Genomic DNA, 20,095 nt, shown 5'->3' on the forward strand with positions numbered 1-20,095 from the left:
AGATATGTATTAATTCATCTAAGTTGAGGTAAAAACATAGTAAAATATTGAAAAACGGTGGTGTTTTCCTTTAAAATTGTCCATCTATCAAACCCAGAAATAATATGGACTATTTATTTATTATTTCTGTTTTATTAGTAAACTTTTTATCCAGTCCAATGAGATTTTTATTCATTTGCACTTCCTCATTTGTCCTCCAGATGGCACCAAATTTCATTAAAGAGCCCACAGTTTTGTGAGCAGTTTAGGACAGTGGTTCTCAACCAGGGTTCAGAGGCCAATATATTTCTTATTGTTTGGTTATTTTTGTAATAAATAAATATATATATATCTGTCTAGTCTAAAACATCTCTATTGGCTAGAAAATAGACTGAGTGGGGGCATGCAAATATTATAGGGGGTCTTGAAGTGAAAAGGGTTGAGATCCAGTGGTTAAGCAAACCCTGTTGAACCATAAATAGACATCTGACCCTGCAGCAAAACATATATATTTCAATAAGAGAGAATATTCTTATACTACAACACAAATTCACATGCAAACCTTCTACGGTAACTCCAATACTTTTAAGGTGAACATAAAAACAGCAGCCATACATATAAAGTGATTTATTTCTGATTATTGAACTGAATATTTAACAAAAATGAAAACATTATTATAATATAGCAGCACAAATGACAGATTTATACAAAAACAAATGCATATATATACAAAGATAAATAAATAAAATCTAACCACAGACATGTCTCGGATGTATTAGAGTCCAGGTGGCTGGAAACAACCAGACAAGCTGTTCGGCATACTGCAGTGAGCCTCTGTGCTAACAGTCAACCCGCCTGTGGTCTCAGATGTGTTCCTCCACACATTCGCATGCCATGTTGGGCTCGTCGGGCAGGTCAGGGTGTCAATGCGGTTTTGCTTCACACATTCTCTGTGCACACCAGCTCTGCTGCGCTTAATACCTGACAGCATGCTTTAAATGCAGAGCTAGACAACATCCAGAGGACTTGTTTTCCTAAATGACTTACAGTGCATTCGCCGGGAATCAAAACAATGACCCCAGCTCTCCTAGTTGAGCTACAGGAACACTTTAGATTTACGATTTGGTAGTGTTTTTTTGAAGAACGCCTCGCAATCAAGCGAGTTTGTCCGGGCAAGTTGGTGTGTATACGTGACTTCGCGGCAGTCGTAAACAGTTTATGAGGTCCTCGGAGTTCATCTCAGCCGTTTTGCTTTTGGCAGGCGGGTGCAGCTGAGAGCAAGAGTCGGACTTTGCCTCGCAGGAAACTGCTCTGCACCTGCAGAAGTTCTGGGAGGGTCGAGACCTCCTGCGTCTGGATGCCTGCAGGAGACGAAGCGTCCGGAAGAGCCGCGGACTTGCCCTGGATTTGTGGAAACAAAACGGTGGTAAAGCTTAGTTAGAAACTAATTTGTAAGTCGGATAGTTATGGTTAATTGCTTCAGGCCCTGCAGAGGACAATCAGGTTTGTATACAGTAGTTAATATAGGTGCGGTTTCCTAGACAGGGTTTAGATTAATCCAGGAATATGCCTTAGTTATATTAGGACCAGGGTGTCAAAATGTCAAATTTCCTGAATATCACGGATTAAAAAAAATAATTTTCATGACCTGTCCGAGATGTTGTGAGACTTATAATGTAGTGTGCACTGTGAGTTTATAAAAAATTAGCTTAAATGAATAAGCAATGAATGCCAATAAACGGCTGTTTAGATTGTAGTCTCACTTGAAATCATTGGAGGTCATGGGAACCCTGTGGGACGTTTAAAGGGATAGTTCACCCAAAAATGAAAATTCAATCATAATTTTTTCATCCTCATGTTGTTCTTAACCAGTATTTATTTTGGTGAACACAATAGCAGATATTTTGATAAATGATGGTAAGCATGCAGCTGATTGTACCCATTGACTTCCATAGTAGGAAAAACAAATTACGAATACGAAAAACATATAACATTGGAATTCAATGAGTACCATCAATTGTGCGCTTACCATCGTTTATCAAAAATCTTCATCATCATTTATCACAACACTTCCATCATATTTGTTTTTCCTACTATGAAAGTCAATGGTTACAATCAGCTGTGTCCTTGCAATCATTTATCAAAATATCTGCTTTTGTGTTCATCAGAAAAAAGAAATTCATACAGATTTAATACAACATGAGGATGAGAAAATTACTCAATTTTAATTTTTGGGTGAACTATCCCTTTAAGTAGTTTTTACAAACATACCTTGCAAAAAACATTTCTTGTTACAAAACAATGACACTGATATATGTTAATTAGAGCCTTTAAGAAGAAAAATTGCGATTAATCAAATACAAAATAAAAGTTTTTTGCATAATTTATGGCTGCGTCCGAAACCGCATATAGTAGGTACTGAATTAGATGAAGTACCTACTTACTTGGCGTTAAAACAGTAGGTACTGTATAGTATGAATCCTGGTAGTATGAATGAGATTTGGACGTACTACATCCGCCATGTTGCTACATCACGTGACATACATTGTCATCACGTCAAGTCATTCCAGCGCGAAAACAGCCGCATGGCTCTACTTCTTCATTGGATAACTCCTCTCCCGGGCATCATGGGATAGTGAAGTGTCCATCGTATGCACACAGCAAAATCTAACCGGAAGTAGTAGGTCATCCGGGTACTTTTCGCATACTGTTTTTCAAATACTATGTATTCGGACATACTACTCGCCTCGCCTACTGCTTTTCGCCTACTATATAGTATGAAGTAGGCGGTTTCGGACGCAGCATATGTGTGTGCACTGTGTGTAACTATTTTATGTATATATAAATACACACATTAATGTTTGCATTTAAGAAACATTTACATGTATATTTATATATATGAAGAGTTTCGTTGCAAAACAAGATAAATTGTTTTTTTTAACATTTTTGTCAAAACATGTTTATTATTATGTTATCAAGTTATTATTTAGTTTTATGGTGCTACTTAGCTGTATTTTTTTAAGTTATGAAGGTTTAAATCAAAACAAACCAACTGCAGTTGAATTTAAATTAATTGGAATGCACAACCAAAAAACGAGATTTCTGAAAAAATAAAAAAACTGAGTTATCTTTTTTTGCAACGAAACTCTTAATTTATTGATATATTTTATATTATAAATATCAATAAAAAAATACATAAATAATTTTTTTCTTAAATTCATACATGTATGTGTGAATTATAAATACATAATATATACACACAGTATACACACATATATTATGCAAACACAAACTTTTTTATGTGATTAATCGCGAATCATCTTTTGACAGCCCTAATGTTGTTTTCAAATTAAGGGAGCTCAAACATGCATTTTATTCTGGACTAGAATAAACTAGACTAGAATAGAACTAGAATAAACCCTGTCTGGGAAACCGTCCCAAAAGGCTTTAAGGCTTTAGGCCATATACTGTATTTGAAATGGTGTTGTAATATAGCACATGGAAGAAATTTGCATATAACATTACTATCTTATCACACTGGTGTGATCCCCAGTCCACGTCATGCCCTGCGCATGACTGAACTTCAAAAGTAGGTTAAAATATCCTGTATCCTAGAAGGTCCCAAAATATCAAGCATTGCAACATTCACCGACACAGCTATTATGACATGCATGCAAGCAAACAGACACGTGCCAACACAGAACAGCACCGCGCTTCACCTGACAGTCACTGAACTACATTAGGAAAAAATCACGCTTCCTAGAAACATGCCGCCACACTGACTGTTGCAGACAGAGTGAGAGAGGCCAAACTTGAAAGGCAAACTTAGTGAACCTGCAAACTTGCACGATTACCTAGAAAGCCAAAAGCTGGCTGTTAATGTCTATGAAACATGCATTCACTGTATCTTATTGAAGGCATATTTTCACTTCATAATTATAATTCATTTAAACTCAAAAGGCTTTTTTGCACTTTTAAAAATAATTTTCCAATTGGAGACACTTCCAAATACCATCAAAGGCATATTTCAGGAGAACCCAGTAGTTAATATACCTCTAAGTGTAGACTGTGCAGGATCTGGCCAAGGCTGTGCATGTTACTGATGTTGTTATCCAGCGTGCTGGCCAGAGGTGAGCTGCTCACTGTGCTTCTCGCTGCACCCAGAGCCCGGACAAGCAATGATAGCCCAGTCTGCACTTCTTCAGCCTGCCCCTGAACCTGATCACACGCAATAAATCAGAAGAAATGCTTCTACTACTGTATTTGCACAGTAACTTTACACACGGTACATCGTGACTCACATCTGTTTGTTCCCAAACAGCAAAGTTGACGCTAGTCAAGGGAACAAAGTAGGATTTCGTCACACCACAGCCCCCTCTGCAACCTCGCTGGGAAGAAGAAACAGAAAGAGTATAATGTATAATGTGAGAATAATGTAACTGGATTGCATTAAGAGATTTGTGACCTCACCATGATGACCTCAGAGTCCCGAGCTTCTCCAACAAAGTGGTCCAGAACACGCAGGTCACAGATAGGACTAAGGGGCGATACGGGGTCTCCGGCCAGCCACAAGAACACCATTAAAACTGACACCAGATCTGAAAAGAGACAATCGTTGTATGGAAAAACTCTGTCTCTTGTTTTCATCTCCTCTCATGGTTTAGCTTGTATAAAAATGTGATATTCAATTTAGCGGACCAATACCCAAAGCGACTTTTTAGGTCTTGCTTGAAAACACAAAGGTGATAGTGCAGAACCCATGGCTGTCCGGAGACATTTTAATGGGTGTGCCTCCCTCCCCCATACCCATATACCGTAGAGGAACCCCACCTTATCCCAGGACCTGAAAATATTTCCCGTTATCCCTCCAGGAACTGAATCCGCATACCTCTGATATGTAAAGCCAGTTGTTGAAACATGTACTGCTCCAGGGACGGGATGATATAAACTTTTGAGTACGCCGGCAGATCATTTTAGGATATACCACCTTGATTTCACATCATAAATTCTATAGATGATTGTGGGTAATACACTTACACAAAACACGCCCATTTGAGTTCAATTGAGATTATTCATTATTTTGGCAGGACAAAAATAGTCTACATATTCATACTACTAATATAACGATGACTTTTCACTGTATTTAAATGGTAAAGGTTTGGCAGCGGTGGGATTCGAACCCACGCCTCCAGAGAGACTGGAGCCTAAATCCAGCGCCTTAGACCGCTCGGCCACGCTACCCACACGCGCTCGCTGAACATACGTCATTACGTCCACATACACTCGTCATTATTTCTGGACTGCTGCTGTTTACAGTATTAATTTATTTATTAAATAAGAAATATGTCTGATATCTGAATTACTAATAAATAATAAAATAAATTATAATAAGTTTCATTTGAGTTTATTTCACACACCGAGCAAGGGCGCCGCATTCATTGCCTATGATTTCATTTCATTTGTATATTTCATCTGTCTACATTTCTAAATTATGATAATTTATTCTGTCTTTGCAATGCCACTGAACCTGTAATATTATACAGTAGTTTCTTATAAGCATTCATGTGCAGCACGCTCTCTAAAACTCTCTCACTGTTAATGCAAAACTTTATAACAGTTTATAAGAACGACCAAAACCAAAATACACGTGATCTATTATTTACGCTTCAGCTTTATGTCATGCATATACGCATCCATCATTAGGATTATGATACAGTACATCATGCAACCGTAGCCTAGTTACTATGGCACAGACGTCTGTGAAAATTATATGTTTATCGTTATGCTCCAGGTGGAACTTACCTGAAAATGTTTGCATCCGCAAAGTGCATTTTTACGATGCATAATGCAGTTAAATCCTGCAATATTAGTCTCAAGCGTCTTTAATCCTCCTTTGAGATTGCGCAACTTTCAACTCAACGCATAGCGCACGTTGACTTTTACGTGACGATGTGAGTCTGATAGCTCGCGCTGTCTCATCTTGGTTTGCTCGGTCGTGTGACGACAGGGCGCTCACGTTTGTTTGGGGGCTGACTATTTAAACTTCACCTGAAGCGTTTATATTAGGGTACTGTATAAAAGATAAAAAAGAATAAATTAATATTGTTAAATAATTCTGATGTTTGTAATTACAAAAACTATTATTATTATTATTATTATTATTAATATTATTCAAAATAAGCCTAAAGGAATGAAGAGATCTGTCAGTGATTTTGATTTTAAAATAATGAGTTTGACAACAGCACCATCTAGTGTACAACTATTAAATAACAGCCGCCTTATGTGAAGGCCTGACAAAAGTGTAGCTCTTCAAGTGTACCACACATTTAACGACAATTTATTTCGTTTAAACACGATTTGAGCATTATTTTTAATACATTAAAGGTGCAGTGTGTAATTTTTAAACGGATCTCTTGACAGAAATGCAAAATAATATACAAAACTATATTATTGGGGTGTATAAAGACCTTTTTATAATGAACCATTATGTTTTTATTACCTTAGAATGAGACCTTTTTATCTGCATACACATGTAGGTCGCCATTTTGTGCCACCATGTTTCTACAGAAGCCCTTAACGGACAAACTTTTTTACTAAGTTGTCTCCGTTGATGACACGTGTTTCCGGTGGCGGCTACTGTAGCTTCTCTATGCGTTTCAAAAGCGAGGGGTGAGCAGTGGACTGAGCCGTTGGTTGCACTTCGCAACCTCACCACTAGATGCTGCTAAAATTTACACACTGCACCTTTAAAAGTTTGCTTTTAATCTATAAAAAACTACATGAACCCTGAACTATGCACAGCAATGCTCTAAACATTGACAAACTGGGGCACTTTACACTACGATTTACAATGCATTTAAATAATAAAAATTATAACACCTAATTATGTTAAAAAAAGACAATCAACATAAATTATAGGGGACAGACAAATATGAGTGAGTGAGTGAGTGAGTGAGAGAGAGAGAGAGAGTTCATCTATTCCACTAAAGCTTATTAGCTTCACCGAATTTGCATATCCATCCTCATTTATGTCTGCCTCCGATTAGATTATGGTCTCGTGCAATAAAGGAAATCTCCCTGTAGCATGCTAATCTAACTTGTGGTATTATCTTTCAAATTAGTGGTCAGTCGTTAAAGGCTCGTATAGGCTATAAAACATTATCATGATGTGAGACTTTTCTTTAATAGCTATTTCATAGCTTACAAAACCTGTTTATGCTGCTTCCACATACATTTATTGCTCTTCAGCATATGTATGGGTGTGCACTTCATGTTCATGCCATGATTCAAAGTTGAACTCGAGTGTGTATAGGTACTGCCTTGATTCGATCCGGTCTGGGATCAGATGGCTTCTCTGGTAAAGCACCACATAAGGGTAGTCTCCCAAAACCACCTGGCTATCCTCGAACTTCTTGTGCAGGTAGTTGGAAAATACATCACGTTTCCATTACCATCCAGTTCTGCATAATGGAAAGAAGGTCATGACATTGTTACATTTATGCAATTAGCAGACCGTTTTATCCAAAGCAACTTAATTCCAGCAATCAGTTTTATCACCAACTGAACTAATGACCTTGGCTTTTATCCACCCGGTGATTCGTTTTCAGATCCATGCAGGGTTGTCAGGGCAGTGCTGGCAAATCATCATTTAACGCCACGGGGTGGGGTGTCCATGTACAGTGAGTCCTTGCATCTGTCAACATGGTTGAAGTCTTCAACCACAAGTGCTGTCCCGCAGCATACATTGAGCCATATTGTTGTGAAGGCAAGAGCCACAGGCATAATGAAGAGATGCAATTCTGTCAGAAGTTCCCATGGGACCTTCTTGACAGCTTCAAGTGTTTCTCAGTTAGAAGGAGTATGATGTGCGTATCCTGTGTCAGCAGACGATAAAGAAAGAAAGACTGGGGATATATTCACTTCTCCTAATTCAGTTGATAATATATGATAATATACCAGCTATCACATAGCCATATAATTGCATACGACACACTCTTAAACATACAAAAGCAGATTTAAGCTATCTTGGATACAGTCTATAGACAGTGTATGTATGAGAAGCATTAAAGTTATGAGAAGCATTATTTTCATCATGTGCACCTTTAAAAACAACAAAGTTGTTGCTCCTGGATATTGACAGACTGCCTATTCAAAGAGAAGATTAAGTGGTCATTTTTTTATTGTATTCACGTAAATTGTCACAAACATCCACACCATGTGAGAAAAGATTAGTTGTATGAAAAGGGTAATGGAGCTAAACCCCTGAGGCCCTAGATGACTTTAGTCAGTAAAACTGTTCAGTCCTCTTGTGGAAGATATAAAATATTGCTGTGTTACAAATGCAACGAAAATGCATAGTTGGGTCAAATGCATGTTACATTTCATGAAAATCTAACTTTTTCCATGTTTAAAGGGATAGTTCACTTTAAAATGAAAATTCTGTCATCATTTACTCATCCTCGTGTTGTTCTAAACCTGTATGAATTTCTTTTTTCTAATAAGCACAAAAGAAGATATTTTGAGAAATGATATTAAACACACAGCAGTTAGTGACCATAGACTTCCATAGTAGGAATAAAAAAATATGATGGAATTTAATGGGTACCGTCAACTGTGCGTTACCATCATTTATCAAAATATTTTCTTCATCATTTATCACAATACTTCCACAATATTTTTTTTCCTACTATGGAAGTCTATGGTCACTTACTGCTATGTAACTTAGTTTTAGTAAACCATTCTTTGCAAGCATGTGAAAAATTAGTTAATTGAAATTTGGCTCCCCTTGTGATGTCAGAAGGGGATAATAGCGCCCCTTAATCTGCACTATCCAACCATGGCACTGCAATTTAATGCAGAGATCAACTCATTTGCATTTTAAAGGATAAACCCAAAACGGCGTATTTTTTATCATGTTATAATAAATTATCTATATGGTATTTTAAGCTAAAACTTTACATATGTACTCTGGGGACACCAAAGATTTATTTGACATCCTAAAAAAGTCTTGTGAAATGTCCCCTTTAACTTGAGTTAGACTCGGGTACGAAACCAAGACGTTTTGTGCTAACTAACAGAATGCTCTACCACTGAGCTATACGTGAACATTTAGAGAAACACATGGGCAGAAACTCCTACTTTGATGCACCGTGACCACAGCATACGACAAACACTTAAGCAGCCCGATACATGCAAGTGAACCTTAGTAAACCAGCACTCGCAGGAAACACTTTGAATGTGTGTCTACATTTCCCATTTGGCCTATTCAGGACGAAATAAGTAAATAAAAACAGTCATGCAGTGTCGCCAGCATTGACGCTGCTGTAAGTGAGCGCCTCACCGCGTTACAACGAAGAAGTGTGTGTGGTTTAGCGGAAGTCGCGTTTGATTGGAAGGATTCGTCACGTGGTTGACGCCCAACAGCCATTTTTGTAAAACACAAACAACAAGACGACCGAGCGAGACGGGAAAACTCATTGCGACCGTTGCAGTTGCAAAATAAATAGAATAAATTCAGCTGAAATTCACGATAAGGGTTTAAGTCGGACACAGGCGTGATCAAACCAACCACGGAGCACGTACGTGCAAAAGGAGCGGTTTCTTTAAACAAGATCCAACTCTGGAGAATACAGTGGCTGGCTAGTTTAGCCTAGCTGGCCAGCAGGCTCGCTTTGGCACATCCCGGAGTAGAGGTTTGTGTTTACTAATTTTTTAGTTCACAGTTTGAATGAGCAGTGGGATTATGCACATTGATTGGTATTTTGATGATAATCACGAACTGTGTCAGTACGTTTAGTTGCAGTTATTTATTAAAGTGTTTAAAGGGGTCGTAGATTGCTAATCAAGGCCTGCAGCGAGGCGCGAGGGGGCAGCGCGAGCGTATTGATAAGTTACTGCTCCTTTTCTTTATTAGGGCCCGAGCACACAAGTGTGAGGACCCTATTGTTTCTGCTCCGTTTATTATTATTATTAGGGCCCGAGCACACCGGGGTGTGAGGACCCTATTGTTTTTGCTCGGTTTATTATTATTATTATTATTATTATTATTATTATTATTATTATTATTATTATTTATTCTTCTTCTTCTCCAAAGTGAATCGCATTTTTGAGGGGCGAAACATGCTCGAAAACTCATGAAATTTTGCACACATGTCAGAAGTGGCGAAAATTTACATGTGGTATAGGCGCCAGAAGTGGGCGTGTAGAAATGACTCGATAGCGCCACCTGCAAAATTTTAAGAGAACAGCCCCCCCGCTACGAAAAACGTACAGATACGAAATTTGGTAGGATCATCTATCACCCCAAGACCTACAAAAAAGTCTCTTGGAGCGAAGCTCTAAACCCAACAGGAAGTCTGCCATTTTGAATTTTTGCCTTGATTTTTGTGCAAATTTGGTCATTTCCAGGCTTCATACTTTAACGAACTCCTCCTACAGATTTAATCCGATCATCGTCATATTTGGTCAATCTCATCTAAAGGCCTTTGCGATAGTAAATTGCGGAGATCTTGACTTTTCGTCAGAGGGTGTGTCCGTGGCGGCCTGACAAATTTTGGCATTTTCGCCATGAAACAGGAAGTGGCTCTAACTCAGGCATACAATGTCCAATCTGCCCCACGCTTTATACGTTTGATAAGGGTCTTGGCCTGAACACATTTCATTGCCAATATTCAACTTCACTCATAGCGCCATCTAGAGGTAGGAGGAAATACCATGTTTTACGCTGTGATTTACTGCTCTTAGAGATTTAATCAAATCATCATCATATTTAATCTGACTGATGTTAAGCCCGTTGCGGTGATAAATTGCAAAGATCTTGACTTTTCGTTGAAGGGCGTGTCCGTGGCGGCCTGGCAAAATGTGATGTTTCACCATGAAACAGGAAACTGTTGTAATTCAGACATACATTGTCCGATCTGCCCCTGACTTCACACATTTGATAAGGGTCCCGGCCTGAACACATCAACATGGCATAATTCAGTATCAGTCGTAGCGCCACCTAGAGGCAGCAGGAAATACCACCTTTTATGCTGTGACTTACTGCTCTTAGAGATTTAACCATATCAACATCATATTTCATCAGTCTAATCTCAAGACCTTGTGTGATGATCAATAGCAACGACCTTGACTTTTCATTAAAGGGCGTGTCCGTTGCGGCCTCGCAAAGTATCGCTAAATGAATCCCATTTTTGACAGCCTAAAGGAGCTCAAAAAGTCATGAAACATTGCACACGTGTCAAAAGTTGCGAATATTTTCATGTGATATAGGCTTCAGAACTTGGGGTGTTAAAATGGCTCTATAGCGCCACCTACAAAAATTCAATAGAGCAGCCCCCCGCTACGTTAATCGCACAGATACAAAATGCGGTAGGATCATGTATCACCCCAAGACCTACAAAAAAGTCTCTTGGAGCAAAGCTCTAAACCCCACAGGAAGTCAGCCATTTTGAATTTTCTCTGTAATTTGAGTGCAAATTTTGCCATTTCTGGCCTTCGTATTTTAACAAACTCCTCCTATAAATTTAATCAGATAATCATCATATTTGGTGAGTGTCATCTAAAGGGCTTTGCAATGCTATATTGCGGAGATCTTGACATTTCAATGGAGGGTGTGTACGTGGCGGCTTGCCAAATTTCTGTGTTTCTCAATGAAACAGGAAGTTGTTCTAACTCAGGTTTAAAATGTCCAATCTGACCCACGCTTCACAAGTTTGATAATTGTCCTTTCCTGAACACATCAACATGGCAATATTCAGTAAAAGTTATAGCGCCACCTGCTGGAAGCAGGAAATGACATTTTTTACACTGTGATGTACTGCTCATTGAAATGTATTCAGATCATCATCATATTTGGTCAATCTGAACTTAAGGACTTCACAATGATAAATTGTGAAGATCTTGACATTTCGTTAAAGGGGCGTGTCCGTGGTGGCCTGTCAAAGTTTGATTTATTGCCATGAGAAAGCTGTTGTAACTCAGACATGCAATGTCCGACCTGTCACAGACATCATACGTTTGACAAGGGTCCTGGCCTCAACACATCAATGTTACAACAATCAATTACAATCATAGCGCCACCTGCTGCATAAAGGAGTAGTGGCATTTCAAAGTTCCTTTGAATATCCACCTATATTTATCCACGGAAATTTCAATCCCCCTGGTTTATTGCTTTACTAAGGCCATAGAGTGGCGGTGCACATGCGTGCGAGGGCCCTTCCATCACTGCTTGCAGTTTTAATTAGGGCCCGAGCACACCAGTGTGAGGACCCTATTGTTTTTGCTCGGTTTATTATTATTATTATTATTATTATTATTATTCCGTTTCTTCTCCAAAGTGAATCGCATTTTTGAGGGCCTAAACATACTCGAAAACTCATGAAATTTTGCAAACACGTCAGAAGTGGCGAAAATTTACATGTGGCATAGGCGCCAGAAGTGGGCGTGTAGACATGGCTCAATAGCGCCACCTGCAAAATTTCAAAAGAACAGCCCCCCCCACTACGAAAAACGTACAGATACGAAATTTGGTAGGATCATGTATCACCCCAAGACCTACAAAAAAGTCTCTTGGAGCGAAGCTCTAAACCCCACAGGAAGTCGGCCATTTTGATTTTTCGCTGTGATTTCTGTGCAAATTTTGTCATTTCCAGCCTTCGTACTTTAACGAACTCCTCCTAGAGATTTTATCAGATCGTCATCATATTTGGTCAATCTGATCTAAAGGCCTTTGCGATGTTAGATTGCGGAGCTTTTGACTTTTCGTTGGAGGGTGTGTCCGTGGCGACCTGACAAAGTTCAGCGTTTTCGCCATGAAACAGGAAGTTCTTCTAACTAAGGCATACAATGTCCAATCTGCCACACACTTCACATGTTTGATAAGAGTCTTGGCCTGAACACATTTCAATGCCAATATTCAGCTTCAGTCCTAGCGCCACCTAGAGGTAGCAGGAAATGCCATGTTTTACGCTGTGATTTACTACTCTTAGAGATTTAATCAAATCATCATCATATTTGGTCAGACTGATCTTAAGCCCTTTGCCGTGATAAATTGCGAAGATCTTGACTTTTCGTTGAAGTGCGTGTCCGTGGCGGCCTGGCAAAGTGAGATGTTTTGACATGAAACAGGAAGCTGTTGTAATTCAGGCATACATTATCCGATCTGCTTCAGACTTCACACGTTTGATAAGGGTCCCGGCCTGAACACGTCAATATAACAATAATCAGGTACCATCATAGCGCCACCTGCTGCACACAGGCGGTGTGGCACACCAGTTTCCCTTTGAATATCCAGCTGTATTTACCCACTTTAATTAATACCCCCCTGGTTTACTGCTTTACTAATGCCATAGGGTAGCGGTGCATATGCGTGCGAGGGCCCTTCCATCGCTGCTTGCAGCTTTAATTAGGGCCCGAGCACCGAGGAGCAGGCCAGAATGGCCTGCACCGTGGGTGCAAAGCCCTATTGTTTTTGCTTCGTTTATTAGGGCCCGAGCACCGAGGAGCAGGCCAGAATGGCCTGCACCGTGGGTGCAAAGCCCTATTGTTTTTGCTTCGTTTATTATTATTATTATTTTCCGAAATGAATCGCATTTTTGAAGGCCTAAACATGCCCGAAAACTCATGAAATTTGGCACAAGCGTCAGAAGTGGTGAAAATTTACATGTGGTATAGTCATCAGAAGTGGGCGTGTAGAAATGGCTCGATAGCGCCACCTGCAAAATTTCAAGAGAACAGCCCCCCCGCTACGAAAAACATATAGATACGAAATTTAGTAAGATCATCTATCACCCCAAGACCTACAAAAAAGTCTCTTGGAACTAAGCTCTAAACCCCACAGGAAGTCAGCCATTTTGAATTTTCTCTGTCATTTTTTGACATTTCCAAGCGTCGTACTTTAATAAACTCCTCCCAGAGATTTAATTTGATGCTCATCATATTTGGTCAGTATCATCTAAAGGCCTTTGCGATGTTAAATTGCGGAGCTTTTGACTTTTCATTGGAGGGTGTGTCCGTGGCAGCCTGACAAATTTCAGCGTTTTCGCCATGAAACAGGAAGTTGTTCTAACTCAGGCATACAATGTCCAATCAGCCCCACGCTTCACATGTTTGATAAGGGTCTTGGCCTGAACACATTTCAATGCCAATATTCAGCTTCAGTCATAGCGCCACCTAGAGGTAGTAGAAAATACCATGTTTTACACTGGGATTTACTGCTCTTAGAGATTTAATCAAATCATCATCATATCTGGTCAGACTGTTCTTAAGCCCTTTGCGATGATGAATTGGGAAGATCTTGACTTTTCGTTGAAGGGCGTGTCCGTGGCGGCCTGTCAAAGTGTGATGTTGCACCATGAAACAGGAAGCTCTTGTAATTCAGGCATACATTGTCCGATCTGCCCCCGACTTAACACGTTTGATTAGGGTCCCAGCCTGAACACATCAACATGGCTTAATTTAGTAACAGTCATAGCGCCACCTAGAGGCAGCAGGAAATGCCATGTTTAATGCTGTGACTTACTGCTATTAGAGATTTAACCATATCAACATCATATTTCATCAGTCTAATCTCAAGACCTTGTGTGATGATAAAAAGCAACGACCTTGACTTTTCATTAAAGGGCGTGTCCGTTGCGGCCTCACAAAATATCGTTAAATTAATCACATTTTTGACAGCCTAAATAAGCTCAAAAAGTCATGAAACGTTGCACACGTGTCAAAGGTGGCAAATATTTTCATGAGATATAGGCTTCAGAACTTGGGGTGTTAAAATGGCTCTATAGCGCCACCTACAAAAATTCAATAGAGCAGCCCCCCCACTACGTTAATCGTACAGATACGAAATGCAGTAGGATCATGTATCACCCCAAGACCTACAAAAAAGTCTCTTGGAGCAAAGCTCTAAACCTCACAGGAAGTCAGCCATTTTGAATTTTCTCTGTAATTTGAGTGCAAATTTTGCCATTTCTTGCCTTCGTATTTTAACGAACTCGTCCTACAAATTTAATCAGATAATCATCATATTTTGTGTGTGTCATTTAAAGGGCTTTGCAATGCTAAATTGCGGAGATCTTGACATTTCAATGTTGGGTGTGTCCGTGGCAGCTTGCCAAATTTCTGTGTTTCTCAAAGAAACAGGAAGTTGTTCTAACTCGGATTTAAAATGTCCAATCTGACCCATGCTTCACAAGTTTGATAAGTATCCTGTCCTGAACACATCAACATGCCAATATTCAGTAAAAGTTATAGGGCCACCTGCTGGAAGCAGAAAGTGACATGTTTAACACTGTGATTTACGGCTCATCTAAATATATTCAGATCATCATCATATTTGGTCAGTCTGAACTTAGGGACTTCACAATGATAAATTGTGAGGATCTTGACATTTCGTTAAAGGGGCGTGTCCGTGGTGGCCTGTCAAAGTTTGATGTTTCGCCATGAGAAAGCTGTTGTAACTCAGGCATGCAATGTCCGACCTGTCACAGACATCATACGTTTGACAAGGGTCCTGGCCTCAACACATCAATGTTACAACGATCAATTACAATCATAGCGCCACCTGCTGCACAAAAAGAGCTGTGGCACTTCAAAGTTCCTTTGAATATCCACCTATATTTACCCACTGAAATTTCAATCCCCCTGGTTTATTGCTTTACTAAGGCCATAGAGTGGCAGTGCACATGCGTGCGAGGGCCCTTCCATCACTGCTTGCAGTTTTAATTAGGGCCCGAGCACACCGGGGTGCGAGGACCCTATTGTTTTTGCTCGGTTTATTATTATTATTATTATTATTATTATTATTATTATTATTATTATTTATTCTTCTTCTTCTCCAAAGTGAATCACATTTTTGAGGGGCGAAACATGCTCGAAAACTCATGAAATTTTGCACACATGTCAGAAGTGGCGAAAATTTACATGTGGTATAGGCACCAGAAGTGGGCATGTAGAAATGGCTCGATAGCGCCACCTGCAAAATTTCAAGAGAACAGCCCCCCCGCTACGAAAAACGAACAGATACGAAATTTGGCAGGATCATCTACCACCCCAAGACCTACAAAAAAGTCTCTTGGAGCGAAGCTCTAAACCCAACAGGAAGTCCGCCATTTTGAATTTTTGCCTTGATTTTTGTGCAAATTTGGTCATTTCCAGGCTTCATACTTTAACGAACTCCTCCTACAGATTTAATCCGATCATCGTCATATTTGGTCAATCTCATCTAAAGGCCTTTGCGATGTTAAATTGCGGAGATCTTGACTTTTCGTCAGAGGGTGTGTCCGTGGCGGCCTGACAAATTTCTGCATTTTCGCCATGAAACAGGAAGTGGCTCTAACTCAGGCATACAATGTCCAATCTGCCCCACGCTTCATACGTTTGATAAGGGTCTTGGCCTGAACACATTTCAATGCCAATATTCAACTTCACTCATAGCGCCACCTAGAGGTAGGAGGAAATACCATGTTTTACGCTGTGATTTACTGCTCTTAGAGATTTAATCAAATCATCATCATATTTGGTCTGACTGATGTTAAGCCTGTTGCGGTTATGAATTGCAAAGATCTTGACTTTTCGTTGAAGGGCGTGTCCGTGGCGGCCTGGCAAAGTGTGATGTTTCACCATGAAACAGGAAGTTGTTGTAATTCAGACATACATAGTCCGATCTGCCCCCAACTTCACACGTTTCATAAGGGTCCCGGCCTGAACACATCAACATGGCATAATTCAGTATCAGTCATAGCACCACCTAGAGGCAGCAGGAAATACCACCTTTTATGCTGTGACTTACTGCTCTTAGAGATTTAACCATATCAACATCATATTTCATCAGTCTAATCTCAAGACCTTGTGTGATGATAAATAGCAACGACCTTGACTTTTCGTTAAAGGGCGTGTCCGTTGCGGCCTCGCAAAGTATCGCTAAATGAATCCCATTTTTGACAGCCTAAACGAGCTCAAAAAGTCATGAAACGTTGCACACGTGTCAAAAGTGGCGAATATTTTCATGTGATATAGGCTTCAGAACTTGGGGTGTTAAAATGGCTCTATAGCGCCACCTACAAAAATTAAATAAAGCAGCCCCCCCGCTACGTTAATCGCACAGATACGTAATGCGGTAGGATCATGCATCACCCCAAGACCTACAAAAAAGTCTCTTGGAGCAAAGCTCTAAACCCCACAGGAAGTGAGCCATTTTGAATTTTCTCTGTAATTCGAGTGCAAATTTTGCCATTTCTGGCCTTCGTATTTTAACAAACTCCTCCTATAAATTTAATCAGATAATCATCATATTTGGTGAGTGTCATCTAAAGGGCTTTGCAATGCTAAATTGCGGAGAGCTGGACATTTCAATGGAGGGTGTGTACGTGGCAGCTTGCCAAATGTCGGTGTGTCTCAATGAAACAGGAAGTTGTTCTAACTCAGGTTTAAAATGTCCAATCTGACCCACGCTTCACAAGTTTGATAATTGTCCTGTCCTGAACACATCAACATGGCAATATTCAGTAAAAGTTATAGCGCCACCTGCTGGAAGCAGGAAATGACATGTTTTACACTGTGATTTACTGCTCATTGAAATGTATTCAGATCATCATCATATTTGGTCAGTCTGAACTTAGGGACTTCACAATGATCAATTGTGAGGATCTTGACATTTCGTTTAAGGGGCGTGTCCGTTGTGGCCTGTCAAAGTTTGATTTTTCGCCATGAGAAAGCTGTTGTAACTCAGACATGCAATGTCCGACCTGTCACAGACATCATACGTTTGACAAGGGTCCTGGCCTCAACACATCAATGTTACAACAATGAATTACAATCATAGCACCACCTGCTGCATGAAGGAGTAGTGGCACTTCAAAGTTCCTTTGAATATCCACCTATATTTATCCACGGAAATTTCAATCCCCCTGGTTTATTGCTTTACTAAGGCCATAGAGTGGCGGTGCACATGCGTGCGAGGGCCCTTCCATCACTGCTTGCAGTTTTAATTATTATTTATTCTTCTTCTTCTCCAAAGTGAATCGCATTTTTGAGGGGCGAAACATGCTCGAAAACTCATGAAATTTTGCACACATGTCAGGAGTGGCGAAAATTTACATGTGGCATACGCGCCAGAAGTGGGCGTGTAGAAATGGCTCGATAGCGCCACCTGCAAAATTTCAAGAGAACAGCCCCCCCACTACGAAAAACGTACAGATACGAAATTTGGTAGGATCATCTATCACCCCAAGACCTACAAAAAAGTTTCTTGGAGCGAAGCTCTAAACCCAACAGGAAGTCTGCCATTTTGAATTTTTGCCTTGATTTTTGTGCAAATTTGGTCATTTCCAGCCTTCATACTTTAACGAACTCCTCCTACAGATTTAATCCGATCATCATCATATTTGGTCAATCTCATCTAAAGGCCTTTGCGATGTTAAATTGCGGAGATCTTGACTTTTCGTCAGAGGGTGTGTCCGTGGCGGCCTGACAAATTTCGGCATTTTCGCCATGAAACAGGAAGTGGCTCTAACTAAGGCATACAATGTCCAATCTGGCCCACGCTTCATACGTTTGATAAGGGTCTTGGCCTGAACACATTTCAATGCCAATATTCAACTTCACTCATAGCGCCACCTAGAGGTAGGAGGAAATACCATGTTTTATGCTCTGATTTACTGCTCTTAGAGATTTAATCAAATCATCATCATATTTGGTCTGACTGATGTTAAGCCCTTTTCCTTGATAAATTGCGAAGATCTTGACTTTTCGTTGAAGGGCGTGTCCGTGGCGGCCTGGCAAAGTGTGATGTTTCACCATGAAACAGGAAGTTGTTATAACTCAGGCATACAATGTCCAATCTGCCCCTGACTTCACACGTTTGATAAGGGTCCAGGCCTGAACACATCAACATGGCATAATTCAGTAACACTCATAGCGCCACCTAGAGGCAGCAGGAAATACCATGTTTTACGCTGTGATTTACTGCTCTTAGATATTTAACCATATCAACATCATATTTCACCAGTGTAATCTCAAGACCTTGTGTGATGATAAAAAACAACGACCTTGACTTTTCATTAAAGGGCGTGTCCATGGCGGCCTCGCCAAGTATCGCTAAATGAATCGCATTTTTGACAGGCTAAACAAGCCCAAAAAGTCATAAAACGTTGCACAAACGTCAGAAGTGGCGAAAATTTACATGTGGCATAGGCGCCAGAAGTGGGCGTGTAGAAATGGCTCGATAGCGCCACCTGCAAAATTTCAAAAGAACAGCCCCCCCACTACGAAAAACATACAGATATGAAATTTAGTAGGATCATCTATCACTCCAAGACTTACAAAAAAGTCTCTTGAAGCTAAGCTCTAAACCCCACAGGAAGTCGGCCATTTTGAATTTTTGCTGTGATTTCTGTGCAAATTTGGTCATTTCCAGGCTTCGTACTTTAACGAACTCCTCCTACAGACTTAATCCTATCATCGTAATATTTGGTCAATGTCATCTAAAGGCCTTTGCGATGTTAAATTGCGGAGATCTTGACTTTTCGTTAGAGGGTGTGTCCGTGGCAGCCTGACAAATTTCGGCATTTTCGCCATGAAACAGGAAGTGGCTCTAACTCAGGCATACAATGTTCAATCTGCCCCACACTTCACAAGTTTGATAAGGGTCTTGGCCTGAACACATTTCAATGCCAATATTCAGCTTTAATCATAGCGCCACCTAGAGGTTGCAGGAAATTACATGTTTTACGCTGTGATTTACTGCTCTTAGATATTTAATTAAATCATCATCATTTTTGGTAATACTGATCTTAAGGACTTTAATATGATATATTCAGAAGATCTTGACTTTTCGTTGAAGGGCGTGTCCGTGGCGGCTTGGCAAAGTGTGATGTTTTGCCCTGAAACAGAAAGCTGTTGTAATTCAGACAAACATTGTTCGATCTGCTCGAGACTTCACACGTGTGTTAAGGGTCCCGGCCTGAACACGTCAATATAATAATAATCATGTACAGTCATAGCGCCACCTGCTGCACATTTTCCTTTGAATATCTACCTATATTTACCCACTTTAAAGGGGACATTCCATGAATATCAGACTTTTTCCATGTTTAAGTGCTATAATCGGGTCCCCAGTGCTTCT

At 40.0% G+C, this 20,095-nt stretch overlaps 2 protein-coding genes, 1 long non-coding RNA gene and 1 other non-coding gene across 5 annotated transcripts in view; 1 reads left to right on the forward strand and 3 right to left on the reverse strand.

Annotated features, from left to right (window-relative positions):
- Positions 1–591: 591 nt before the first annotated feature.
- epob (erythropoietin b) lies at positions 592–6,030 on the reverse strand. 2 transcript variants are annotated; one of them, XM_055208624.2, is made up of 5 exons: positions 5,782–6,030; positions 4,450–4,577; positions 4,281–4,367; positions 4,033–4,197; positions 592–1,380 (listed from the first exon to the last, which is right to left on the reverse strand). In XM_055208624.2, the coding sequence occupies exons 1-5, from the start codon at positions 5,795–5,797 to the stop codon at positions 1,219–1,221; spliced, it is 558 nt and encodes a 185-aa protein (XP_055064599.2). In that variant the 5' UTR covers positions 5,798–6,030; the 3' UTR covers positions 592–1,218. The 2 variants fall into 2 exon arrangements, with proteins under 2 accessions (XP_055064599.2, XP_055064598.2); XM_055208623.2 differs by lacking the exon at positions 5,782–6,030 and having other exon boundaries at positions 4,450–5,283.
- On the reverse strand, positions 5,139–5,220 carry trnal-uag (transfer RNA leucine (anticodon UAG)). The gene has a single exon. It is a non-coding gene; the product is annotated as a tRNA-Leu (tRNA).
- Positions 6,031–6,918: 888 nt separating the features above from the next.
- LOC141369053 (uncharacterized) overlaps positions 6,919–20,095 on the reverse strand; it is a 34,981-nt gene continuing 21,804 nt past the window's right edge. Inside the window, exons 2-3 of the long non-coding RNA XR_012372576.1 lie at positions 7,553–7,853; positions 6,919–7,439 (exon numbers count right to left, since the gene is read on the reverse strand). This is a non-coding gene — a long non-coding RNA (uncharacterized lncRNA). The remainder of the gene's footprint in view (positions 7,440–7,552; positions 7,854–20,095) is intronic.
- The window catches only part of gigyf1b (GRB10 interacting GYF protein 1b), a 30,304-nt gene continuing 19,583 nt past the window's right edge, over positions 9,375–20,095 (forward strand). The window contains exon 1 of the mRNA XM_073874208.1: positions 9,375–9,671. The gene's annotated coding sequence lies outside the window, so the exon portion shown is untranslated. The remainder of the gene's footprint in view (positions 9,672–20,095) is intronic.

The sequence above is a fragment of the Misgurnus anguillicaudatus genome, chromosome 12, assembly GCF_027580225.2.
Source record: "Misgurnus anguillicaudatus chromosome 12, ASM2758022v2, whole genome shotgun sequence".
Lineage (NCBI taxonomy): Eukaryota > Metazoa > Chordata > Actinopteri > Cypriniformes > Cobitidae > Misgurnus > Misgurnus anguillicaudatus.

Bases quoted from the DNA above. Each gene is read 5' to 3' on its own strand.
- epob (XM_055208623.2), bottom strand. From the start codon at position 4,626: ATGAAAACAAGAGACAGAGTTTTTCCATACAACGATTGTCTCTTTTCA. The intron at 4,368-4,449 runs GTGAGGTCACAA...TCTTCTTCCCAG, and splicing joins GGGACTCTGAGGTCATCATG to CGAGGTTGCAGAGGGGGCTG. The intron at 1,381-4,032 runs GTATATTAACTA...CCACAAATCCAG, and splicing joins TGCACAGTCTACACTTAGAG to GGCAAGTCCGCGGCTCTTCC.